Here is a 27,006-nt window from a genome sequence, read left to right as displayed (position 1 = left end):
AGGGCTATGCCGTACAAAAAATGAAAACGAGTGTTTCTCATTGGGCAAATTCAGATGTAATACCTCCCTGTTTCAATCGGGTTGGTACCAAATGAATAGGACATAGGATTCCTGGGCAGAGAGAGAGAGAGGTTCTTTCCACTTGCCTGGACAGTTGACATTCATGAGCTGTCAGCTGCACAGGAGAGGGAGCCCTTTGAAGTATCTGGTGTGTTAGAGGCAAGGCCAAGGCATTGCCTTTATGCCTGGTTAACCTTCGAGCCGAACAGGGGGGGAAAAACTGTGTTAACAGCAAAGGGTTTTCCCCTTTCTTTGGCCCACTAGGTGAATAGAAAACTCCAATGAGATGTCGGGCAATGACGTCATTGAGGCATTACCATAAAAGAACTAGCATGACACTTTGCTTTGGCCAATTTGCTCAGGTTGGATATGAAGTCGTTCAGCCTACTAAATGAAAGCAGAGATTACAGCAGCTCCAGTCTAATCTCTACAGGGTGAACTCTTGTGATGAAAGTGAAGCCTCGCGACCACAGCAATTACACCCTTTATGTCCCAGACTTAACAGGCCTGAGGAGAGGAAAATGAGACGGCCGCAGCAACAAAGACACACAGCTCCGATATCAGTCGGTCCTGCTTCAATACTGCTGCGTCAGCGTAAGGCCCTACTCCGTGTGCAGAATACCAAGAACATGTCCAATAGAGAGCAGCTGAAAGGAGAATCTGACCCCCTGCCTGCAGCCCTGCATTGCTGCAGAGAGACTGCTCAATGCATACTAACTGTTCTCTTCTGAAAGAGCCTGCACACAGAACTGGTTCCTCTGTTGTTGGTTTTCTGTCCAGCTCTGAGTGATCTGAGCCCAGGTTCTGTATCCACAAAGCGTCTCAGAGTAGGAGTGCTGATCTAGGATCAGGTCCCCGCCTGTACATACATCTCATCTTAATTTGACCAGTTTCACACAGCAGGAAAATAACCCTGCAGCAACAGGAAATGTGAATTACTATGTGCATTATAACTCATAGAAATGTTCGTAGGTGTTGATCAATTTTTCCGTTAGGGCAAATTACAAACTTTAGAAGCCTTTCTAAACCTCAAATACACTATAAGTTGCATTTCATGCTGGGCAGGAACATTCTCTGCAACAACGGTGATCAAATGAAGATAGCGGCTGTGTATAATTTGATGCATTGTGATCTAAAAGCCAAAACGGATCCTAGATCAGCAATCATACTCAGATGCTTTATTGATATGGGATCCCCCATCAACTCCATAAGCATAGTCATAATCCCGGTGCACTGCTTGCACTACACCAGAACGTTTCAATATAACAAAGCTCAATGGAAAGGGATGAATATTTCCATGTGTTGCTGGACAGAGGGAAAGTACAACAGTGAGAGCAAAGGAAGTACCGTGCTTACCTGAGACAGGGGACAGGATCATGTTCCCTGTTCTTTGAACTTCATCAAATTTACTGAAAATGACATTCAACCTGGAAAGACAAAAGACGGTATATTGTTTTAAAGGCGTCATAATACAATTATGACGGGGCGCAAGCCTAAAAGCAGACAGTCGGGCTCCCTGGAGATACCAGAGAACTGGGTCGTGGTGATTGCACTTCAACAGAAAGCCTTGGTATCGGATATACAACAGAGGATGAAGGTACCGTGACTGTGGCAGTCCTTTTTTCCCCAGGTCCATCCGCACCCTCTCCCCGACATGTCTGTAGATTTCAACAAGACAGTTCATGGCCCCGTCTCGCACCTGTGTGTCAGGAAATAAAACAGGGCAGATTAACACGGCTTCACTCATCTGTCTGCCCACTAACCGCTCGACTGCGGACATAATCATTTGTCTGGATTGAACATAAAATTAGATGTAAAAAAGAAAGAGATCCTCTCTTATTGACTGTAATAGTCAATTTAGTTGTGCATATGAAACTGACAATGATAAAAGATGGCTGGCACTATATCAGTACAGGAAGAGAGGTCCATGGACACAGCTTCCGGTTCCCGACAGGAAGTGGGAAATACTGTTGAAGTGCGTGATGACAGGAGACAGCGCAAAGGTCAACCACCAGAGAGTTCTAAAACACCAATAATACTGTTGTCAAAGTCAAATTCAGTTTAACACCACAATGTACACTGAACAAAAATATAAACGCAACATGTAAAGTGTTGGTCCCATGTTTCATGAGCTGAAATAAAATATCCCAGAATTTTTCCATATGCACAAAAAGCATATTTCTCTCAAATTGTGTGCACAAATTTGTTTACATCCCTGTTAATAAAAGGCCACTCTAAAATGTTCACTTTTGTAACACAACACAATGCCACAGGAGCGCGCAATTGACATGCTGACTGTGGGAATGTCCACCAAAGCTGTTGCCAGAGAATTAAATGTGAATTTCTCTACTATAAGCCGCCTCAAATATAATTTTAGAGAATTTGGCAGTATGTCCAACCGGCCTCACAACCGCAGACCGCATGTTACCACACCAGCCCAGGAACTCCATATACGGGCTTCTTCACCTGCGGGATTGTCTGAGACCAGCCACCCGGACAGCTGATGAAACTGAGGAGTATTTGTCTGTATTAAAGCTGTTTTGTGGGGAAAAACTAATTCTGATTGGCTCCCAAGTGGGTGGGCCTATTGCCTCCCAGGCCCACCCATGGCTGAACCTCTTCCCAGTCATGTGAAATCCATAGATTAAAGCCTAATGAACTTATATAAATTGACTGATTTCCTTATATGAACTGTAACTCAGTAAAATCGTTAAAATTGTTGCGTTTATATTTTTGTTCCGTATAGTGTAATAGCCTAAAATAATGTAACTATACCTGGCTTGTAGGGTCTCCTAAAAGATTACATATGTGGGGGACAATTTTGCTGAGGGTCAAGCCTTGAGCTCCATATCTGTAAGGAGAAAAAAATATATATATTTTTTTTTTTTAAATTTAAATTACACATTGTAAGACAAAACAGATGAAATAGTAAGTTTAAACCATTACTGGCTATTATGAACTTACACATTTAACGTGGCGATAAGGCAAATGCAGACACTCTCCCTGGTCCTATTGTTCTTGTGTTTGAATCCTCCTAACATTCGGTCCCATACATACTGCAAATAAATACATTTATTGTAGTCCGTTTTTATTATTATAATGAAACGGTTTATTTTCTATACTAACACGTAGGTGAGTCTACAGTACGTGCTGACATTACCTGTGGGTTAGCAGCTTGGTCCATGATCTTTAGCAGAAGAGCTTGGTCCTGGTCTCTGACTTGGTCCTTTGAGTCGCCTAGTCGATCTATCAAACTCGGCAAAACTAACGGGAGGGTGGGAGAAGGCAAGGACAAAGATATTCATTATGTGACAACAACTCAAGGTGACAAGGACTCAAGAAAACGATTAATCATAAAGATGTGTTGTAATGCATACAATTGCCAGGGATAGCTTACCAGTTCCAATCTGTGTCCTAAACCGTTCCTGTAGTCTTGTTACTAAAGCTGTCAGTATGTCCATTCCCAACAAAGCCACCTAAGAATGAAGATCAAAATAAAATAAAAATTCATACTTACATTTTTATCTTAATAACATAGGCCATTCAACAAAAGCATAAATGTTAGACATTTTGAGAGAAGAATGCATAAAATAAAAAAATCATCCTTTGAAATACAAGCTCCGTTGCAAAGGATTGTGGGTAATGTGATAAATCTTGATTTTGTTCCCTTTCTAAAATGTTAAAAGCAAAGGAAACCCTCAAACACAAATAATAAATATTGTAACAACCTACGGATGCTGCTGTAGGACTACAGTAGAAAATAAAATACTAACCATGTCGGAAACCACTTTGAGATTTGATTAGGTCTTGGCTGGCACTAAAGAAGATATCTTCCCTTGTCTTGGGGTGGCATAGGACACTCAATGAACGTGTAGTGAGAGTATTCCTGTTAACACCATAATCAACACCTTAGCATCACCTGAGCTTCTTGCTTGGGCTATGGTGCAATTTTTGGAACCCCAGGGTTTATATTTGTAGAAAGAGAACAAGTTCTCAACAGTTTCCTGCTGTCTCATGTCCCCTAGTAGATAATTTCACAATGCACATACAACTTATTGCTGGTTGTAAATACAAATTCATATCAAAAAAGGTGTCTGTGTAAATAGCTTTAATTGCTGAAGACTATTCAGAAGTGACAGAACACAAAAACACACCATTTCAGAACAGGTTGTCAACCGCTGTCTAGAGCTGTGAGCCTGCTGCAGTGCCCCCTCCCTCTGAAAGTCCTGCAGTGTTTGACTAGGCCTGCCTTCCTTCTTCATCAACAGCTTTCAACCTACTCCCATCTGATGCTGAAACAAAAACACAGCACTTCCAGCGCTGATGGTAAAAACTAACTGGTCTTTACTAGTAGGGTAATGACAGAAGCTAGCAAAAAGAGAAAATCAACTAAATCCTGATCATTCTTCACGTAGGGGTTTAGCCTATTCATTGATTCCTAGCCATTCATATGTGGCATTCTCCTCCCCTCTACTTGTGGGGGCCAGCCCAGGTAGATAGAAACCAGACAAACTGGGTCTTATCTGGGGTAGCCTAATGATAGTTTGTAAAATAAGCTCACCACTATCGCCGTGGGAGTCCATGTCCCCATTACTGTACTGCTCTCTCTGAGCAATCACTCTGATTGGAGGGGACACCGTTTCTAGAGCAGCACAGGGTGCAGCGTTCTGATTTGCTGCGAGAGGTAAGCTGTTTTCTATGCGTGTGAGTGAGTGTGTGTGTGTGTTGCCATGGCTTCTCCCTTCATCACACACAGAGTTCAGAGGTCAGCTCCAGCCTGAAAGCACAGACAAATCAAAGCAGCGAACCCCTCGCTTGAGCTCAGTCGACAGATTACTCAACATCAGAGCTCGACAAAAACAAGCTGTGATACTGTCGACAGTGTCCCGCTCCGCCACCTCAATGGAAGAAGCAGTTAGAGACTCTGACCACTGACAGTCCGGCTAGACATTTGTGGAGTTGGAATAGCTGTCATAAACAGTCTGGGGAATTGTATCAGCTAGGATAATAGCCTAAAGCTTGGGTAGGGGGCCGAATTGTCTGCTCTGCTGATAACATTAGAGTCCCATATTATACTATGGCCTTTCAGCAGTGCAGTGATTGTGTAGTTAGCTAGAGTTTACAGGAAATGTCCCTAGGGTATTACTGTCTCTAGTGGATACAGATCAAACACAAAGGATTCAGGCCACCAAACAGATAACCATCCCCTTGGTGAATAATGAATTCCTTACTGCTCAGCCTTCATCTTGTGTTTGTACCTGTACTGAGGCTAAAGACCTAATAGTGAAAGAATGGGTGGGTGATGTAATGTTGTGGGGTGCTGGACATGTAGGCTAGCTAGGCTTAGGCTACATCTGATGTATCACAATCACATCTTTTCTAGGACTGGCAAGGTGAGATCTACTCTGGTGGGATCTGGGGGTCAAGAAGACCTTCAAATTAACAGAGTACTAGGATACACAGGGATCAGACACCAAGTGGTTTAGAGTCCATCCACCTCATTCTGCACTGTTCTTTATGACAACCAGCTATTAAAAGCCCCATGGTAGTGAGCTGCCATCAACGGCCGTCAGGAGCTAACCCACTGGTCATTTACAAAATAGCCTCCAACACTCTACTCAGCAAACTGGATGCAGTCTATCACAGTGCCAGCCGTTTTGTCACCAAAGCCCCATATACCACCCACCACTGCGACCTGCATGCTCTCGTCGGCTGGCCCTCGCTACATATTCGTCGCCAGACCCACTGGCTCCAGGTCCTCCCTAAGTCTTTGCTAGGTAAAGCTCCACCTTATCTCAGCTCACTGGTCACGATAACAACACCCACCCGTAGCACGCGCTCCAGCAGGTATATCTCATTGGTCATCCACAAAGCCAACACCTACTTTGGCCACCTGTACTTCCAGTTCTCTGCTGCCAATGACTGGAACGAATTGCAAAAATCGCTGAAGCTGGAGACTTATATTTCCCTCTTAACTTTAAACATCAGCTATCTGAGCAGCTAACCGATCGCTGCAGCTGTACATAGCCCATCCAATCTACCTACCTCATCCCCATATAGTTTTTTTTAATTATTATTTACTTTTCTGCTCTTTTGCACACCAGTATTTCTACTTGCACATAATCATCTGCACATCTATCACTCCAGTGTTAATTTGCCTATTTATTGCCTTACCTCCTCACGCCATTTGCACACACTGTATATAGACTTATTTATTTCTATTGTGTTATTGACTGTACGCTTGTTTATTCCATGTGTAACTCTGTTTTGTTGTTTGTGTTGCACTGCTTTGATTTATCTTGGCCAGGTCGCAGTTGGAAATGAGAACTTGTTCTCAACTGGTCAGCTCATCACTGCAGTACACATGAAGGCCTATAAAGCAATTCACCTAATATTGTGCACAACGAGCCTTTGTGTGAAGTTTGAAGCCACAGGACCTGTAGGTTATATTCTCCCCCCTGGTGACAGTCTCACACACCCTTGCAGAACTATGTCCCAGTGAATGACAGATTCTTTCCTATACTTGTGTTACACCAGTACCTTTCACCTTATGGTTATTGTGGCACGTTTTTGGCTGCCTGTGACAGTTCCATCCTATGGTATCCCATACCTTGAAATTGCTGGAGTTGACCCAGTTGGTAGCGACACCATCCACCATTCTGTCCAGCATGGTCTGGTCCTGCTCCAGGTCCTGGGACTTGTCCTTGTCCAGGATGGAGTCTATGATGTCTTGGCCCACCTGTAGTCTCCGACCCAGGTCCTTCTGCATAACCTGCTCCATACAGTACTCCATATTCCACTCCATAGTGTCTCACCAAAGGTATAACACCACAATATCACGAGACAAGGAAAAATATATAGGCCTAGTCTGCTCACAGAGAAGATCTCAACTGTAGTGTAGGCCTATATCCCAGAGATATTACACACTTTCCTATATCCCAGAAAGTGTGTAATGTTTATCCCAAAAGGTTGACCCTTTATTTCAAGGGTATGCTGTGGAGATGAAATCACGGGGAAGGCGAGAATGCAGAGATAACAGCAGTCCAGTCAGGAACTGTCCAGAGGTTTTAGGTCACTCGTGTTCCAGATCAAACTACAAATATGATCAGTCGTGGACAAGAGGACTGAGGATGAAGAAGAGGATTGCTGAAATGATTGTACTTCATTCTTCAGTAATTCTTCGCTTTCTTGTGGACCTAAAATCCCAAGGGGATACAGAATTAATATAACAAGTACTCTAAACAATAGGCCTCATTGTAACACAAACTAAGCAACACAGTGTAATTACAGTCAGTGTAACAATTAGTAGCTAGTTAATAACAATAGTATTTAGCTGGACTACTGAACTGAGAATTACACATTAACGTTACACAGCAATAAAGCCCCATGTTTATTGAAGCATCGATACACAATTTACTTAGTTAACTTTAGTTACCTAGCTAGTTAGCTAGCTACTGCACATGTTGTATAAGTTGCTAGCTAGTGTTATTGGTTTAGCCAAGCTAGCTGGCTAGCTTAGTAAATTAGATAGCTAGCTAGATAGCTTTTGTGCTAAACAAAACGGATAGCTAGCTAACTTGAAATATGACGAATTATTTGCTATAAAGACAAATAACTATCTAGCTAGTGAAAACATTACTGTTAAATAGTTAGCTAGCTAACGTTAGATGAAATGCAGCTAACGTTATAAACCAACACTGAATCAAGGAGAGCAAACGTAGCTGACGTTAACTAGCTAGATGAAGCTAACTAGCTAGTCGCTAGTTAGCACGCCAAGCGGGTTCACTGTCCCCTCCAGCTAGCCAGCTTCCGTTGGCTAACTGTCTCTAGCAGCTACCAGCAAACACTGAAATTATGCTAACAAATATCAGCGGTCAATTCATTTACACTAGAATTAGGCAATTCTCGTCACTAATTTATCAAGGGATTATTAACTAGCTACTTAGACAATTACCAATCATCTGCATCCAGCCGCTCGTCTCAGTTCAGATTCGTTCGGAAAAAATCAAGAGCCAGGACACTGGACTTCCAGCAGTACTACTAGTAAGTTACCAGACGATGAACCCGCACGTACTGTATGCGTGGAGCCAAGTACAGTACTCACAACAAACGTTATGTAGCCTGCTAGCTAGCTCGATCCAATGTGTGATGACATCATCTAGCTAGCAACAGTTACTTAAAAAAATATTCTGCTAGCTACGTTAGCTATTTGGTTTACAGTAATAGTTTCCAATGAATGTCATACATTTGTAGCTTGTTTGCACGCCAACAGTGCCCTCTGCTGTCTATTACTGAAAGCTCACTCTCACTTTCAAATATTTTATTGCAAAACAGTAAACACTGACAATTAAAGAGTTTGTACAGTGTGTTGTTCGTGTTGTTTTGTATCTCAAATAGTTTGTCTTATTTTATAATAAAACATGTAATAATAAAACACTGTGTAAATAACCCTATTTCACTTTGTAGAACTAGCCTTTGAATTTTAAAACATTGCAGGTGTCAAACGCAGGCTATTATGGGATGACCTTATCTTAGAACTTGGTCATCCTTTTTAAAATAATGTGATCATAACCTGTTTGTCAGTAGAACCTCAAAATAATATTATAGCAACCCTCAATTATTCCTTTTCCACATGGTTCCTTGTGTTTCAACATCACATATGACAGATATTACTAGCATGTGATGAGTATCATATGCCTGCAATTGAATTATGTCTTAAACTTTGTATCTATGTTATAATACAATTACATAAATAACATCTCATTCTTGTTGACACAACGCCCCTTTTATTTAATGTCAGAACCGTGTACATTGCAAATAGTATATATTGTGCATCACTTAGACGTTATTTACAAACACCAACAAAAGTGCAAATGTCCGTTTTCTGTACCAGTTCCAAGTTACAGCAATGTTGAACAACAGCTCATATTAGAATAATACATATAAAACGACTACAGTAGTGTTCAATTGCTCGAGATAATGACAATCGATAGTTTCTCAATACAGTAGTAACAATGGATGGATGGATTTGAAAAAATATTAATAAATATGGAATTATCTTTCAGTATGAAAAGACAAAGAAGGAGAACCTAGTGTGGCTAAATCCACACAACCACTGTGGCTCTTGTCTGGACTGATATGTATCAAATTAAACAAAAAAAAACAAAGTGAGGCAGGTTCAATATTTCCAGTTATTTTCCACAATTACATTCCCTCAGCATATTAAAACAAAACCTATGAAACTGGTGAGGGACAGCATGGAGTGAGAACTATAAAGTAACAAGAAAAACATTGGACTTGGTGGCTCTTTCTGGTTCAGCTATTTTTCTTCCAAAGTGCATTCTTCATCGCAAAAAAAAAAAAAAGTCTGGATAAATTAAATCAATTGACATTATATGCTGTCTTCTAGCAAATACATACAGTACCAGTGTTAAAACTATGTTATTACAGTTCAATATTCAGAAACATTTGAGAAGCCGCAAATGTCAAAGTAACATCAACATGTGAAATATACCCTGGGAACAATGGGTTCTAAGGGCCACCAACTTAACATTGGCTACTTAGACCAAAGTCAGTTACAGCAGGCGTTGAAGCGGCACTGAAAACAGAAATATGGCGTCAGCGGCACATCAAACTAAAACAACTCATCATCCCAGACATAAGGTGCTTCCCTCCTTGCCATGATTGGCACCTCTCTCCCTTCATCTCTCCCTCCTGGTCCTCACACCCCTATTCCTCCACTCCTCCCTCTTAGTCCTCCTTTCCTGGTCCTCACACCCTCTTCTTTTATCTTCCTTCCTTGTCCTTACACCCCTCTTTATTCATCCTTCCATCCTGGCCCACACACCCTTCATTTATCCATCTTAGTCCTGATCCCCCTCTTTCTTCACCCCTCTTTCTCCATCCCTACATTCTAACCACCGGGGGCCTGTATTTGAGGAGCGACTCTTCTTCATTACAGGTTACAGTAGTGTTTAACTATTTACAATCTGAGGGAGGGGAGGGGCAGAGAGGTCCTTGGGATAATAAAGCTTCTTCTTCTTCTTGGGCCACTAGTTAAACATGATGGATTCTGGGTCCTGGTTCATCATCTGGGCCATGTGACGGAGGACATCCTTCTTAGTGATGATGCCCAACAGACGCCTAGAGAGACGGGGGGGACGGGGGGGGGTTTATTGTTAGAATCTTCATTAGGAGCATACTTAAATCTCCGAGCTGTTTCCCAAAACCGTGGTTACTATAGCTGCACTTGATTAAGAGCATTGTTAAAGAGCAAGCATTAGAATTAGACGCTTCAATAGTTGTAGCCATAGGTGATAATATCTCATAGGAGCTGATCTGTCGTCAGGATCGTGGAATAATTCTGACGTTAAGGTAAAATTTGAAAGGGAGAACGCTGATCCGAGAGCGGTCTTTCTTTCGATCCTGTTATTATCGCCACATGCATCAACAGCGCATTTAGCGAACGGTCTGTCCGCGTGGTGTTTCGGGAAACGCACGTTACATCTTCGGCCGTCGTAGGAAAGAGCCGTTGTTGAAACAGTAGTTAGCCTAAATTCCATCGCTATCGGGAAACCGGAGCCCTGGACTGTATTGGTTAATTGACTGACGACAGACTCACCCGCTTCTGGTGACCAGACACTGTCGGAGGCCCAGCTTTCTGAAGATGTCCACCACGGTCTCCATGGGGGTGTGGTCCGTGACGGTGAAGGGGCTGAGGTTGAGGATGCGCCGCAGCTTCAGGGGCTGGGGGTCGCAGGCCTCGGCCACCTGGGGATTGTCCTCCGTGAAGTAGACCACGGAGCTGCTCACCACCCCGTCCTGCTTCTGACGGGCCGTCTCTGAGAGGGAGAAATATCAGCTGTGGCTCCTCAGACCCGACAGATAATAATCAACCGACACATTAAATACAGTATTGTTCAACACATGCTGATGGGTTTTAATTTCACGGTGAAAACAACCTAATGGTACAGTCCCACTATTTTGTTAAACGGAACCAGGACTTTTAGCACGTCAGATATTGACGTCGTAGAGGGAGACCAGAGAGAGGTCATTTTGGAAGTGGGTTACTCATTTGATTGTTGGATGGAGTGGACCTTTGCCAAAAAGCTTCTCAAATACAAGCCCCTCATATCACGCTTGTACAGCCTTGGATATGAGTGCAAGTCGGGTAGCACTGATATTTGGCAGCCTCGGCCATGTTACATAGGCTTACAGTACATGGCCTTCAGATTGCAGGCCCGCCTAAGACTTGAGCAAAGCAATTAGCAAGGTACTGTTCTCTTTCAGCTGTTATGGGCATCCTAGCTGTATGAAGAAGGTGCTTGTTGTATCCTATGCATCCAAGACCTTCGAAATATCTGAATCCTACTTGATTGTAATGTGATTTGTGGATTTGAATAAAGTATTTAAAATGTGTGTGTGTGTGTGTGTGTGTGTGTGTGTGTGTGTGAGAGCCAGGGTTAATGTCTTACTGATGGCCACAGTGAGTTCCCTGCGCTGGACGAAGCCGATGAGGCGCTCTGACTCTCGGGACACGACCACAGGGAAGCCGTTGTAGTCGGTGTCCTTGATGAGCGTCTCCACGTCCTCCACCGTGGTGCTGTCCTGGGTCAACACGGCCAGGGGGGGCTCACTGCGCCTGGGACGCATCACATCCGTGGCCAGGGTCCTGTGTACGGATCACATTGGGAATTCTTAGGGTCTGTTTCCCAGACAACAGATTAATCCAACTCCTGGAAGCAAAAGCATGGTCAATGGAGAATATTTTTAGTTCAGGATGCTTCATTTGTGTAAAACCAGCCCTTAGAGAAGGGGTGACTCCTGACTACTGCAGGGTTGAGACTTGACTAGGGGAGGGGTGAGGTTCCTCCTCTGAGGAGGAGGAGGAATGACAAAGTTCCTAATATGTATCCCATAATACCTGTGCGTGAACTCGTCCCTGACGTCTAGATAGGGGTAGCCGTTGAGTTGGATGTGGGACTCGTAGATACCCTCCTTTCCAAAGGCGTCCGCTACCCACTTACTGGTGACGGCTGCGGCCATGAGGGGGACGATGTACTCCAGACCACCGGTCAGCTCAAACATGATGACCACCAGGGACACGGTCATCCGCGTCACGCCTCCTATAACGACAAAACAAAAGGGGTCAACCTGATGACTTGAGTGTTTATTTAATAGTGGGAAGTAATCCCTCCCTGTTTCAGTCTGTTTTCTTCCGTTTGGTGCCTAACGAACACTACCCTAATGACGACTCACCCAGACATGCGGCAGCGCCCACCATAGCGTAGAGACCTGGGGTAACACAGTCGGCTCCGGGACGACACCAGCTCTTAAAGATGATCCAGTCGTGGTGATGGTAGGCCATCTGCTCCACAGCGATGCCCACGATTCTCCCAGCGATGGCCCCCACAGCCATACTGGGGATAAACAGCCCAGACGGGATCTGAACACAACACAGAGGACATAAAACAACATGGTTGAGAGGTGATCTGAACACAACACAGAGGACATAAAACAACATGGTTGAGAGGTGATCTGAACACAACACAGAGGACATAAAACAACATGGTTGAGAGGTGATCTGAACACAACACAGAGGACATAAAACAACATGGTTGAGAGGTGATCTGAACACAACACAGAGGACATAAAACAACATGGTTGAGAGGTGATCTGAACACAACACAGAGGACATAAAACAACATGGTTGAGAGGTGATCTGAACACAACACAGAGGACATAAAACAACATGGTTGAGAGGTGATCTGAACACAACACAGAGGACATAAAACAACATGGTTGAGAGGTACAACACAAAGGACATAAAACAACATGGTTGAGAGGTGATCTGAACACAACACAGAGGACATAAAACAACATGGTTGAGAGGTGATCTGAACACAACACAGAGGACATAAAACAACATGGTTGAGAGGTGATCTGAACACAACACAGAGGACATAAAACAACATGGTTGAGAGGTGATCTGAACACAACACAGAGGACATAAAACAACATGGTTGAGAGGTACAACACAAAGGACATAAAACAACATGGTTGAAAAGTGATCTGAACATAACACAGAGGACATAAAACAACATGGTTGAAAGGTGATCTGAACATAACACAGAGGACATAAAACAACATGGTTGAAAGGTGATCTGAACATAACACAGAGGACATAAAACAACATGGTTGAGAGGTGATCTGAACACAACAATCACCCAAAGAGCACAGTTATCCTACTCAAAACTTCTAACACTTTATGTTGAAGGGCACCTACATCAAAGGACCTAATATTGTCATATTTCATAACCCATACATAACGCATTCATAAGAAGTTCAGTAACACTTCATAACTGCTTACGTCAGCTATCATAACCCCATCTAGCCATGTCGTACAGCAAACTGACCTTCATGCCGAAGGTGAAGATCGTTATTACAATCTTAAAGATAAGAGCCAGGGCCAGCTGCCACAGAGCGCTGTAGACCCCGGGTCCAGCAGGGCGGTCTGGGATGTCGTCCACCGGACGGCTCATGTTGGGGTTATTAACGTAGTCACACAGCTGAGAGGACTCCAGGGCACCGCAGTCGTTGAACAGCTCGGAGATGAGCTCGCTGGTGCTGCGCCGCGTGTACGGGTTAGGGAACGCCAGGACCGCGGTAATACCCGTTATCACGATCACCTTAAGTCAATCAAATCAATCAGGTTTATTAATAAAGCCCTTGTTCACATCAGCAGTTCTCACAAAGTGCTTTACAGTAAACCGGCAAAGATCCCAAAAAGCAAGCAAGAAGCAGAACCTGGCATTATGTTTGAGTCATTTAGCGGTTGGCTCTTATCCAATCAGTGCATTCAACTAAGATGGGCCAAATCACAATCATTGCATTAAGACATTCTTCTGAATAGCTACTATCTGCTAAATCAGTTACCTCGAGGACGGGGTACTTCCCCAGCAGAGTGGTCTTCCTCCTCCTACACCAGGCGATGTTCCCCCGGATGAAGAGGGCTCCCCAGAGGCCCCCGAACACCCCCAGCAGGATGAAGGGGACCAGCTCAGCCATGTACCAGGGGGTGTGGTACTCCACGTAGAACAGGACCAGTCTGCTGTTGCCGAACGGGTTGATGGCGCGCAGGGTGAAGGCCGCCACCAACGCAGCGAAGAAGGAGCGCCACAGAGTCTTCAGAGGGAAGTAGTAACTCACCTGAGGAGGAAAGAGATTACATAGCGACGGCACTTCTACCGAAATACTTTCGTGTTTCAAAGGTAATGGATGGGAAAAATAACGGCAACATATCTGGAAGTGAGATGACGTTTGATTGAATGGACACAGCAGGTGATTTATAACGGACTTAAGTATACAACACCTCCTCCAGGCTGAAGAGAACTCCTCCAATCGGAGCTCCAAAAGCCACTGACACCCCAGCAGCAGCAGCAGCCGATAACACCTGCACAACAGACAAGCCGAGTTACATGCAGACTACACGAAATACTTGGATAAATTGTTTAATTTCCCCAACTTGTATTATTTCCGCAAAAATGGGAGCGTAATGGGCTATAACCGTACCTCTCTGCGCTTGCCCTCGTTCTTGCTGTACTTGGAGAACAGGGAGCAGAAGAGGTTACCACAGCAGCAGGCCACGTGGACCAGGGGCCCCTCCTTCCCCAGGCTGAGCCCGGAGGACACAGCCAGGACCAGGGTCACCGTCTTGATCAGCAGGGTCCACTTCCCCAGGTACCCCCGGATGATGAACCCACTCAGGATGGTCTTGATCTACCCAAGACGACACACAGCAGCCCCTCATTGGTATAACCTTTGCAACTGCGCTGTTATCGGAAATGAACGCACACTCTTTTCAGCCAATGAAAACGCAGTATTTAAAATACTATCGTATGGTTATTTTCTATTAGTGAACGGTACCATTTCAAACACTCACCTCAGGAATACCTGACCCACAGGCGTAGGGGGCAAAGACCCTTACTAGAGACACAGCCAAGAAAGAGAATAACAGCGCCCACAACACATACAGGAAGTAATTCAACACATACGCCCCGGGACCCTGGAGAAACAAGAACAGGTGGAATGTATGGGTTTAAGGACCTGATACACAATCATCCCACCCTCTATCACAACAAACACCAAGTTAAACCTCAGAAACTGAGAGAGGTTACATTTCCCCAAGCCACACCCCTATATCTAGCCACGTGACGGCTGCCGTTCGTCGGGCTAAAACACAGGCTCAGCATTGTGGCTTTAATCAAGAGGATATCTAGTTAACGATCTGCTGACCTCAGAGTGACCGGTCATCAGCTCGGCCCACTTCTGCCACTGCGGACACTTGTCTCTGTCGTCGAAGGTGGTCTCGTTGGAGGTCCAGCAGCACTGCTCACGGCTATAGTACAAAGCAGACAGACACACCCCTTCTTTCAGATCGGTCATCCAGTCCACAGCCAGGTCGATCACTCCAGCCAGCGTACCTACACGGGAGGACACACAGCACGAGATCACAGATCACACTACGCAAGGGAACGGGCAAGCCTATCAAAAGGATTCAGACCAGACGTGGTATTTCACAACTCTGGCTGTGTGACTTCGGATTGGTTGTGAAGAGAGCCATGTGTCATGTCATGTGCGTGCAGCATGAATCCCGGCACCCAGGGGCGAATCCCACGCGCGCCATACTACAAGAGACTAATGCAGCACCAAAGGTGTAAGACCTTTTGCAGGGTGCCTCTGCGGTTCCTACCTGTGAGCATTCCTATGAGCAGCATCACCACCCATCCTGACCAGGCATCCAGAAGACTCTTCATCAGCTCCCAGTAAGACTCCTTACTCTTGGTGGTGATCTAGAACAACCATCAATCAATCAACCATCAATCAACCATCAGCGGCAGGTTCAGCGGATCATCAGGTTAACATAATCAGGTGGACATCAAGAGTTTTTCTATGATGATTATGAAGAAGAAGAGGTTGAAGAAGAAGAATTATATCCTCTGGGGATGAAGAAGAAAATGCTTAGAGTGTAGAGCCGTGTGTGTGTGTGTGTGTGTGTGTGTGTGTGTGTGTGTGTGTGTGTGTGTGTGTGTGTGTGTGTGTGTGTGTGTGTGTGTGTGTGTGTGTGTGTGTGTGTGTGTGTGTTCCCCTCACCTTCCTATGGCGGTCTGTGTCGCGTGACTTCTCCCGGAGCCAGTCAATGGTGTGGAAGTCTTCGTAGGTGCCAACGTCTGGGAAGGGCTCGTCCAGGAAGTCCATCAGGTTCCCAGTACCATTCATCTCCTCTGAGGGAGTGGCCCCAGTACTGCTGGCCCCTAGACAGAAAGACAAAATACGATTTTTTTTTATTGTCTAATGATGGTCTTCACACATGTCCAACGGCAATAAGCTTCTGCTTTATCCCAACGCCTCGAAAAGACACACACAGACAGAGGTTGAAGAGACCACGAACCCAGCCAAGTCAGGTCTCCGATTCTCAACACTGTATGAAGCTCAATAATACCCATGGGATGTATGAAATTGTCATTCTTGGTATTCGGGTGACCAGACAGACCTTGTGATACTGTGTCCAAGTTTTAGCTTCAGTTTGGACATTAGTCCTGGGCAGACAGTGGGCCTATTTTATGTTCTTACAAGCATTTTATTGCTAACTACATTAGCAGCTTACTTGGATACATGGTCGCTATAATTCTGTGATTTTTTCCCCCTCTGAAGGTAGCTACGTCATGCAGAGGTAGTGACAACAGTAACGTTACTGAGCAGTCAAGAATACAAGAGTAGGCTAGCTACTTGCGGGCCATGCATGAATACTGAATTACAAATCATTGATCAGTGACAGATCCCTTCATGTAGATATTAGACATAGCTAGCTATATTAAGTAGATATGGATGTAATGAGACCGATAATGTTAACGTTAATGCTATTTAAGATTTGGCCAGATATGCTTCTCCCTTTATTAATTATGGCATTATTAGACATGCAATGAAATTCATGCTTACCGTCTCCGTCCATTGTTCACACGATCCCACTCCTCAAAATAAACACATCTATATCTCTTAGCTATATAATCACCAATATAGAATGCATTTTGATGCCGTGTTAGTTCGTCACCAGCCAAACATGTTTAGAAAATACAGAGAAGAGGACGTCATATGTTTCTGCTTCCCACAATGCATTTGCTCACCCTGTCAACGCATGAAGGTGGAATTGTGAGTAGTGAAATGGCGACGCCTTGTGGCTGAAATAAAACACTTTTTTATCCGTTAATTCATCTGTGCGTAGGCTACTGTTCACTCAGAGAGACCACCAGACCGCTAAACTGCCTCTATAAAGAGTGTTACTTGTGTACTATTGTGTGTTGAAAATGTTTGTTCTTCTCTCCTTGACATGGCCTGCATATTCAGCCTCCTACTTGGGTCACAAGCTCTGTATGTCAGAGATCTGATACAGGAAAAAGGAATGTATCACCGGATATTGTTCCAAATCAAAGAAATGCACCACTTTGAGTACCTCTGTATACTAAAACAATCACTTGATTTCTTTAAAATAGCACTTAATAGACGGGCTATTTAATGTATTTGATCAATTCAGAGTCCCCTAAATCTCTCCTAAATCTATAGATGACATGTCAATGCCCAAGTAGCAGCATAGCTTGTTTTGTCTTTTTAGTTGATATAGCAACCAAAGGATCAGATGTCTTCTCCCATTTCCATCAGCCTTATTTTAAAAGGTAGACACGGTCAGTAATTCTGTAAACTTAAATAGCATTTTCACCCTGTTTGTGTGTGTTCAGTGGCGTCATGCCCATAAAGGGCACATTAACCGCCTCCAACGTTGTTTAAGAAACATTGTCAGTACGTCCAACCGGCCTCACAAGCGCAGACCACGTGTAACCACGCCAGCCCAGGACCTGCGCGTCCAGCTTCTTAACCTGCGGTATCGTCTGAGACCAGCCACCCGGACAGCTGATGAAACTGATGAGTATTTCTGTCTGTAATAAAGCCCCTTTGTGGGGGAAAACTCATTCTGATCGGCTCGGCCTGGCTCCCCAGTGGGTGGGCCTGGCTTCCAAGCGGATGGGCCTGTGCCCTCCCAGGCCTATCCATGTCTACGCCCCTGCCCAGTCATGTGAAATCCATAGATTAGGGCCTAATGAATGTATTTGAAGTGACAAATTCCCTTATATGAACTGTAACTTTGTAAAATCGATGAAATTGTTTAAACGCATTACATTTTTGCTCGGCATAATTTGGCAAAGCTATGTAGCCTATTGATTCCTTCTTGATGAATAAATCAAATATTTTTTTACATAGAATTAGCCATTATGATTATGGTTCTAGATTGCAGGGGGAAATGTTCTTTCGGGTGTTTGAAAAATGCTTAATTCTTCCAGAGGAGAATCATTATGTCCCCCCATATCCCCCCATCCTCACATGACACCCCTTTGTGTGTGTGTGTGTGTGTATGTTTTGTGAAATAAATCAGCATTTTTATAACATCCTGTCTGCATTTTAAAAGCATCCTTCGTAAGCTACAACCTCCTGACTGTGTGTGTGGAAATGGGCATCACCATAGATCTGAATGATGCTGTTGTTCAATGCGTCTGACTCTCACTCAGTCACTCTCTCCTGACCACTGAGCAAAGCAGCGGCGGAAGCGAGCCTCCAAGGGGAGGGCAACATGTCAGCAAGCCGCTACTTTCCTCCTCTCCACTGCAGATGATGTGTGCATGTTTTGAGTGAGCTACTGATCGCTTGAAGAAGTTACTCCCTCCCAGCCCATGCTGGTAGTTGTAAACCCTAATTGGGCGTACGGTCTTTTGAACAAATTGAGCCTCGATAGGAACCTACTGGCCGTAGCTTCCTCTCGCTTCAACTGGCTGTAGTTCAGAAAGACAGGAGTAGAGAGAAGCTGTCGGGAGCCCTGGCTGCAGCTGACTGTGGCACAGAGAGACAGGGGGAGCAGGCAACTCGGGAGCCAGAGCTGAGCTGAGCCGGAGAGTGGCCTCTCAGAGTGGGCAGCACTATGGATCCGGGGGTGTGCGTTCTGGAACTCCTCGGGATCCTCTTCTCTATTGGTGCCTGGATCTGCTCGCTGGCCACCACCATCATGTCCACCTGGCTGACCCTGTCCACCGACCTGCTGCCCGCGGAGAGCTATGAGCTGGGCCTGTGGGAGACGTGTGTGGTGCAGGACCTTGGAATTCTGGAGTGCAGACCGTATGACAGTCTCCTCGGCCTGCCTCCGGACATTAAACTAGCCCGGATCCTCATGTGTGTAACAGTGGCCACGGGCCTCCTGGGTCTCCTGCTAGCCATTCCTGGAATCTACTGGATCAACAGCTGCAACCAGGGGCCTGAGGGGTTGAGGGTGAAGAGATTGATGAAGATGCTGGGGGGGATATTGTGCTTGGTCGCAGGGATACTGGGTCTCATACCTGTCTCTTACATCGCTCACCTGACGGTCATGCGGTTCTTCGATGAGGCCGTGCCGGCCATCGTGCCGCGCTGGGAGTTTGGGGATGCCCTGTTCTGTGGCTGGACGGCGGGGTTTCTACACCTGGTGGCTGGCTCTCTGCTGGTCACCTCCTGCGTGTGCCTACAAGAGGAACCCTGCACCTTACAAATGCCTATACCGCTACCGAGAAGACATACATACGTACACACTACCAATACCCCACATAGGAAGAGGTCCATGGAATATGTTTGATGAGCTATTGAGAAGTGAGAACAGTAATCTCAGTAGCCTCTGCCCTGTCTCTATCAATGGAGAATAAAACACTGCTTATCTAAAGCTTTTTCATGCTTATTTACATTAGCTATAGTTATTGAGTACACTTGCTGGGACAAATCTTTCTCCATATATTGAGACAGAATGCTGGTACTTATTTCAATCACTCGAACAGGGTTTTGTGCATGTCATGTTTGCAAAAATATCACCTACTGTACATTTATCAAACAGAAATTCTTCATGGAACCAAAGAGACTACAGCTTTAAAAGCTGCCATTTTCTTCCTAATACGTCGCTGTGCCTACTGTTGGCACTGTGGAAGAGATAGTGTGCAATGGTGCCAGAGAATTTGATGACAAGCAGTATATCGTCTGTGAAAGGACTGTAAACTACAATTCTGACCAAGGTTGATTATTCTGTATGTCAATGTCAATGATTGCCTTGGATATCTCTTGTCAAGTTGTTGCAAGCAAGTACCAATGATATTTCACAGCATTTGAAACATCACTTATTGCCCAAATAACTTAGTGCATTCCTCAGCATGAATTGAGTTAGTTTCTCTCTAGCAAGTGCATAATGTATATACTTTCTTCTGTGTTGTTCTATTTACAGTTACTCGATTAATTATGCCTGTACAGGCATTGTTGATTGAGTAACTGTGTAGAATATCAAGAAGGGATATATTTTTTATGCACTTGCTAGTGAGAAACCAGCTCTATTCAAACTGGTTTCATTTAGTTATTGGACAATAAGGATGATAGATGCTGTAAAAAATTATTGGTATTGCGATAAAATATCAAGACAATGACTTCATGGATATTTGAGGATCTGATTGTATTTGTTTCATTTCTGCTGAAATTTCCACTATACATTCTCTCTAGTTAGAGGCCAATATTACTGATTTACCACATAGATTATATCAGATATATACCAATATACATTATACTGTATATTGCTCTGTAGTGGTTTTCTGACTCTGAATTGATCAGACATTATAGTGCCACAAGGCTACATATCCTACACCAGTTATATCCATACCGTGGAGAAATCTGAATATTAAAAAAAGTTTATATTATCAAATAAAGAAAAAAATGACAAAAACCTGCCCATGATTCATTCCTAAGCATCACAAAACACCTGCTTGTGTTACACAAGCTCAAACTGTTGCTAGACAACGATGAGGAAGTGAGTTTAAGTAAGGTGAGATGACAGACCAAGTCCAGTGGAAACGGAGCTTAAGTCTAATTCCTGCTGATTTGGGTCTTGGTTCCTGGGCTAAGCTGTAGTTAATGAACATCATAATAATGATACGTAATGTGAGGAATGTCAGATTTCCTGGACATCGCCCATTACACACAAGCTTGCTCAGGCAGGTCAGGTTCTTATACTTAATTTTTTTAATTCAATTTCTCCTTTATTTATTTAGCCAGCTGAGTCCCATTGAGATATGAATCTCTTTCTCAAGGGTTCCCTGCGCGGCAAAGCGGAAGCAACAGCCGTAAAATACTTCCTGTCTATTTCAATGCTATAATTCCATTTCCAAATGAGACCATATTCCCTATGCAGTGTATTACTTTTGACCAGGACCCATGAGGCGCTGGTCAAAAGTAGTGCACTATTTAGGGAATAGGGCGCCATTTGGGATGCACACTTGCTCCCGAGTGTGCTCTGCTACAGTTCCTCCCAGGTCTTCACATTACGAGACCCCGCCTGGACTTTGAAATGCTCGGACTGCTCCCCACCGCCTCCTGTGTCCATGTTGTCATCTGAAAGATTCCATTGTTGTCCCCTCACAATGGAAGTCATTATAGCTTCCTATGCTAATCGCTTGATCTATCATAGGCAGTGGTTGGTCCTACATCAGAGAAACACATGGAGCCAACCACTATATGTTAAACAGCAAACAGCTCTGTTGTCACATGTCACTTTGAAACACAATGAAAGGGAACGTTCGAAACCATTCTATCCTACTTCAATCTCACAGTCACAGAACACCACAACAGCTCTGTTGTACAGTGCTGATACAGTTATGTTCCTTTCTCAGCAGATTGTGAAATGCCTTGTGGGAGATGTCTATCGCTTGGTGGTTAATGATTAGGGTCAGGGTGGTTAGGGTCATTATTAACGGTTAGGGTTAGGGTCAGGGTGGTTAGGGTCACTATTAACGGTTAGGGTTTGGGTTACGGGTTAAGGACAGGTTAGGTTCTGGTTACGGGTTAAGGACAGGTTAGGTTCTGGTTACGGGTTAAGGACAGGTTAGGTTCTGGTTACGGGTTAAGGACAGGTTCGGTTCTGGTTACGGGTTAAGGACAGGTTCGGTTCTGGTTACGGGTTAAGGACAGGTTAGGTTCTGGTTACAGGTTAAGGACAGGTTAGGTTCTGGTTACGGGTTAAGGACAGGTTAGGTTCTGGTTACGGGTTAAGGACAGGTTCGGTTCTGGTTACGGGTTAAGGACAGGTTAGGTTCTGGTTACAGGTTAAGGACAGGTTAGGTTCTGGTTACGGGTTAAGGACAGGTTAGGTTCTGGGTTTGGATCTATGAAGTTCAATGAGATGTATCGATCTATTCCTTCACTATCAACAGAACTGTACCAACTTTAGTGTTGTTACAGAGTCATTTACAAAAAATAGTACTGTATGTTCAGTCTTAGCAAACATCGTAATACCCCCCCCCCTAAAACATTATGCTGAAGGCAATAAGGAGGAGGTAAGACAATGAAGTCAATGCTCTGAGGACAATAACTGAGAACTTCAATGCCAGGGCGAGTGATTACACAACGGTGGGGAAACCAGACCATGTTACACAACATCTACAGAACAATAAACCTGTCATCTCCTTTCAACCTTCTATCTTAATGCCTGAGATTTATGTCAGCCACACCACTATACCACGCAGCTATACTGTAGTATACTGTCCTGTAGGTTTTCACGCCAACCTTAATCTAGCGCACCCGATTCTAATAATTAGCTGGTTTGATTAGATGAATCAGGTTAGTTACAACTGTGGTTGGAGCAAAATCCTACAGGAACAGGGTCGGAGAGCCCTGGACTAGAGACTAGACCCACAATCAGGTACTTTAATATCCTTATTCTGCCTATGATGAGGGTGTGTCCTGCCCACTATAAAGGCCTCTGCCTCCTTCAGCCAGACCACAACCAATCGGCTCAATGAGTTCCTCTGCAGACAAAGAAAAGTGTTGGACTCCTGACTGAAAAAGCTCTTTTTCCCCCTCCCAACACAGTGTGCTGTCCACTGGATCTGACTGTTCTGACTTTCAGCCAGAGTAACAATCCCCACTGTGATGGTCCTTACTCCTGCTTTGAGAGGTCTGGTCAAGGACTCACCTGCCCTGCCAGTCTCAGCCTCTTCTCCTGCACTGTTCACATGTACAGGGCCCAAATGACTCAAATAGAGGCTTCACAATACACATCACTTCTTCTTGGCCTCTGGTGTCTTCATTTTTTGAACCATAGTTAAGGAGGACATTATTTTTTTTTACTTGTCAAAGCAAGTAAAACACCTGAATAAAAACCTTTAAAAACCTGAATAAAAACCTTTAAAATTCTCAAAAGAGAGCAATGAATGAACAAATTTGGGAAAAAATCTAATCCCCTCCACCTTCCTCTTCCGTAGCACAATCAAATGGATTATGTGATTTTGTGGGACTGCGACTGTCAAAACACCTACGACTGTTTCTGCCAGAGCCATATTTGACTTTAACACGATAACACCTTACGGCCACTAACGGAAGCCTCGTTACCAGGAAACAATGTGGTCTGTGTGTTCTAATAGGGGCAGACAGTGGATGTATCCCTAATTACACCCTTTTCCCTTTATAGTGCACCACATTTGGTCTATGGTCCAAAGTAGTGCACTATATAGGGAATAGGGTGCCACTTGGGACATTTTCAGTTAGTAACTACCCAGAGTTCACCAGTCAGTGGGGGAGCTCTACAGACTGCAAGGCACAGTCAGGGATAGAGGATAATTGAGGTCCTTGCCGTACTGTCTAAAACCAGACTGAGGAACAATCTTGTTGCTACTGCACATCAAAACAAATACAGTGTGTGATAAAATTGTATTGATTAAAACATTGTCTCTTTTAAATCACATGATTTATCACAACTATTTCTGACTGAATTGTGTATGTGTATAACATTGTACCTGGATGTCAAGAGCCCTTAAAAGTTGAAGAATACATTTTCAATATGATCAAATAAACAGCAACAGTACAAATTTTGCATAATTTACAAAGAAACACATTCAATGGCATCAGCAATACAAATATGAAATGTAAAACATATTTCATGTAATCCGTTTTCAAACTCCCTTTGGAGTGATTGCAAGGCAATGACTAAAGACAAGTGTGTTGCAAGTACAGCCTCAAAAGAGAGCGTGTGTGTGTGTGTGTATGCTCCCAATTACTGCTACTCTAATGTTACGAATCAATGTATGATCAATATAATGACATATTTTAAAGGTGCAATCTGCAGTTCAAACAATAACAAAGTGACCATCCATCCATGATACCGAAAATATAGTTTTAACCACGATGACGCTATACAGTGTTTGTTTAAAATTACATTTTTTACAAACAATGGAGTAAAACAAGCTTACATTTGGGGTTCTGATGGGGAATGATAGTTAAACTAAGCTCATGATGCATTTATAAATGATATTCTTCAAGAATCAATGGGTGTACACTGAGTATACAAAACATTAAGAACACCTGCTCTTTCCACGACAGACTGACCAGGTGAAGGCTATTGATGTCACTTGTTCTGAGGATCTGAGGGGTTCTCATACTAACCATATAGGTTTCATCAAACGTCTATTCCTTTGTTATGTCACATCACTTCAATGCTTCAAATACAACATAGGATATGGTCAACTCACACAAAAATCACAAGTGCTCATCAAAGTGGAAGGCAGGATTGTCCCTGGCCTGAGAGTTACTCGGATTATCCCTACTGTGTCCCACAGACCCAGGGGACAATGTCCCAACACTTGACCCATCAAAGTGTCTTGCCTCTGGACAAGAAGGCTCCACTCTGGGTCCCATCTTGACAGGGAACCTGTAGAGGATGAAGATAACTCCACTGACGATCATCATAAACGACCCTATGATCCCGACCCCGATACCTGCCCCCGGGTTCTGGGTCACAGGTGCAGGGGGCATGTGGAAGTTCGAAGGGAACGCTATTGTTTGATTGGTCACCACTGAGTTCAGGTTCCACAGGAGAGGTATTAGAAAACACACAGCTGACAACAAGCAGAGAGTACCAGCCACCGCGAACGCACAGCGGATAGGCGTCTGCTTCTCCAGTCCGAAATAGACGCTCCTGAGGGCGTAGACGGCGGCGGCGTTCCCACAGAGCCCCACGACCAGCCCTAGCAGAGTGAGCACCTGGGCCGTGGCGACCTCCGGGGGCGTGAAGGAGTCAGACAGCCACATACTCTGACAATACATGACCCTGAACCCAGAGGTCACAAGTGTATGGCTATAGAAACACACCCTCCAGATCCCGACCCAGGCCTCTCCTGAGGTGATGAAGGTTAAGTCGGACACGTGCCAGACCCTCCACTGGATGAGTCCAAGGGTCACCGCGGTAAGGACCCAACCCACGGCGCTCAACCACAGGCTGACGAACTGAGGGTGAGCCGTGTGAACCAGGTATGTCATATCACAACACACTGAGAGTCTCACCTTAAACGGACAGCCAAGATAATCCACCGACAGTCCTCTTAGTCTGCCTACAGACAAACAACATCTTCTGATCAGATGAACTGAAGCCCCATCATCTCAGACAGAGCTCATCTCAGAGAGCTGCCGTATTGAATGAACAGCGATCTATTAAATGATCCTCTTTTTCACCCTCAGACTCCGGACTCACACTTCATATTAAGGAAGAGGCTTGGATACGTTGTCGCTTTCCCAGATCCGGTCCTGCTGTCTCTAGGATGGAAAACAAAGCACCTGCTTCCCTCTGAGAGGTAAGAAAAAGCATGGATGTGGTGAGAGCAGGCAGCTAACACACCTGTGAATGTGAAGAGCCTCAACACAATACATACTTGAGGAAAGACAAAAAGTGAGAGAACAATGACTGAGGCAACTGTTGCCATGACACAGTCTACAAACAGGGAAATTACAATGGGGATTAAATGCAGTGGATCGGGACACATTAATTAGATGTTGTCAATAGGCTATATGTCCCCATTTGAACTACCTCAAAGGCTGTAGTATGACCCAGGTTTTTTGCATGCCATAATGTAACACAATCAACATTTGTAAGAGTATGACGAATGTGGGATAATAACAGGGAATTTATGTCATAACTGAGGTAGGTGTTAAAAATAACAAATTAGACACATGCAGTAAGGGGAAGGGGAATACCTAGCCAGTTGTACAACTGAATTCCTTCAACTGAAATGTGTCTTCCGCATTTAACCCAACCCCTCAATCAGAGAGGTGCGGGGGGCTGCCTTAATCAAAATCCACGGCGCCCGGGGAACAGTGGGTTAACTGCCTTGCTCAAGGGCAGAAGAACAGATTTTTACCTTGTCAGATCAGGGGATTCGATCCAGCAACCTTTCAGTTACTGGCCCAACGGTCTAACCACTAGACTACCTAACCAATAATAGTATGTGAAAACATTGATTGAATATAATACAGTGGGTTAAACCATATAGTATACTTTTAGAAAACCTTGACTAATGTCATTAAACAACGTAATCCCCACGTCTACATTGAGCACCCAAGAAAATTGTCTAAAAATTGCCTTTATAAATCAACTGTATGACGTAATTGCAGGACAAAGCATGCTAGATCGATAATAAAATACACAGGATGTGCTGATGAATCAAATACAAACTGACATCTGACAAACAACACCTTACCTCTGTTCTGACAGGTTAGTAGTGATGAGAGCTACAGACCAGTAGTCAGTGTGCCGGCCATCAATCGTCCTGGATTCATTTTTATACCACTGTAAACACGACCGACGCTTCGTCATCTTGTACTACATAAAGTCACAGTCATAACAGCTCTGTTAATGATTGACTCTTCAATTGCTATTCACCAGAAAGAGGAAAGGGAAGGTGGGGCTAATTAACCGATCCTACATCAGGCCACACTTAAAACCCGGCCATTTATTAACCTAGTCATTGTTGTTATGGCCACTGGCAGGTTGGCTAATAAGCTCACAAATACCAAGAC

General features: G+C 44.2%; 4 protein-coding genes and 1 non-coding gene across 19 annotated transcripts in view; 2 read left to right on the top strand and 3 right to left on the bottom strand.

The window, feature by feature from the left end:
* LOC139566487 (CLIP-associating protein 1-B-like) overlaps positions 1-8,299 on the bottom strand; it is a 36,260-nt gene extending 27,961 nt beyond the window's left edge. For 7 of the 15 annotated variants that reach the window (XM_071387738.1, XM_071387743.1, XM_071387741.1 and 4 more), the window contains exons 1-8: positions 8,015-8,299; positions 6,671-7,256; positions 3,458-3,536; positions 3,221-3,324; positions 3,025-3,116; positions 2,836-2,911; positions 1,662-1,759; positions 1,417-1,487 (exon numbers count right to left, since the gene is read on the bottom strand). In XM_071387738.1, coding sequence (XP_071243839.1) covers positions 1,417-1,487; positions 1,662-1,759; positions 2,836-2,911; positions 3,025-3,116; positions 3,221-3,324; positions 3,458-3,536; positions 6,671-6,865 — 715 coding nt within the window. In that variant the 5' untranslated portion in view covers positions 6,866-7,256; positions 8,015-8,299. The remainder of the gene's footprint in view (positions 1-1,416; positions 1,488-1,661; positions 1,760-2,835; positions 2,912-3,024; positions 3,117-3,220; positions 3,325-3,457; positions 3,537-6,670; positions 7,257-8,014) is intronic. The other 8 variants (XM_071387746.1, XM_071387747.1, XM_071387753.1 and 5 more) reach the window with 2 other exon arrangements.
* Positions 3,890-4,019, top strand: LOC139566533 (U4atac minor spliceosomal RNA). The gene has a single exon (XR_011673126.1). It is a non-coding gene; the product is annotated as a U4atac minor spliceosomal RNA (small nuclear RNA).
* A 524-nt stretch (positions 8,300-8,823) lies between the features above and the next one.
* LOC139566157 (H(+)/Cl(-) exchange transporter 4-like) lies at positions 8,824-17,207 on the bottom strand. The gene is made up of 14 exons (XM_071387122.1): positions 17,059-17,207; positions 16,213-16,373; positions 15,812-15,911; positions 15,355-15,542; positions 15,002-15,124; positions 14,632-14,838; positions 14,432-14,512; positions 13,996-14,268; positions 13,476-13,748; positions 12,319-12,505; positions 11,984-12,185; positions 11,535-11,731; positions 10,682-10,901; positions 8,824-10,203 (listed from the first exon to the last, which is right to left on the bottom strand). The coding sequence occupies exons 1-14, from the start codon at positions 17,069-17,071 to the stop codon at positions 10,113-10,115; spliced, it is 2,316 nt and encodes a 771-aa protein (XP_071243223.1). The 5' UTR covers positions 17,072-17,207; the 3' UTR covers positions 8,824-10,112.
* A 1,761-nt stretch (positions 17,208-18,968) lies between these two features.
* LOC139566158 (putative claudin-24) lies at positions 18,969-19,852 on the top strand. The gene has a single exon (XM_071387123.1). The coding sequence runs from the start codon at positions 19,085-19,087 to the stop codon at positions 19,766-19,768; it is 684 nt and encodes a 227-aa protein (XP_071243224.1). The 5' UTR covers positions 18,969-19,084; the 3' UTR covers positions 19,769-19,852.
* Positions 19,853-23,823: 3,971 nt separating this feature from the next.
* LOC139566307 (claudin-34-like) lies at positions 23,824-26,884 on the bottom strand. Its single transcript, XM_071387417.1, has one exon. It carries the CDS (start codon positions 25,471-25,473, stop codon positions 24,694-24,696), a length of 780 nt encoding a protein of 259 aa, XP_071243518.1. The 5' UTR covers positions 25,474-26,884; the 3' UTR covers positions 23,824-24,693.
* Between the last annotated feature and the right edge of the window lie 122 nt (positions 26,885-27,006).

Source organism: Salvelinus alpinus, chromosome 38, assembly GCF_045679555.1.
Source record: "Salvelinus alpinus chromosome 38, SLU_Salpinus.1, whole genome shotgun sequence".
In the NCBI taxonomy this organism is placed as follows: domain Eukaryota; kingdom Metazoa; phylum Chordata; class Actinopteri; order Salmoniformes; family Salmonidae; genus Salvelinus; species Salvelinus alpinus.
The sequence above is the reverse complement of the archived record's forward strand: the minus strand, read 5'-3'. Positions and strand labels throughout refer to the sequence as shown.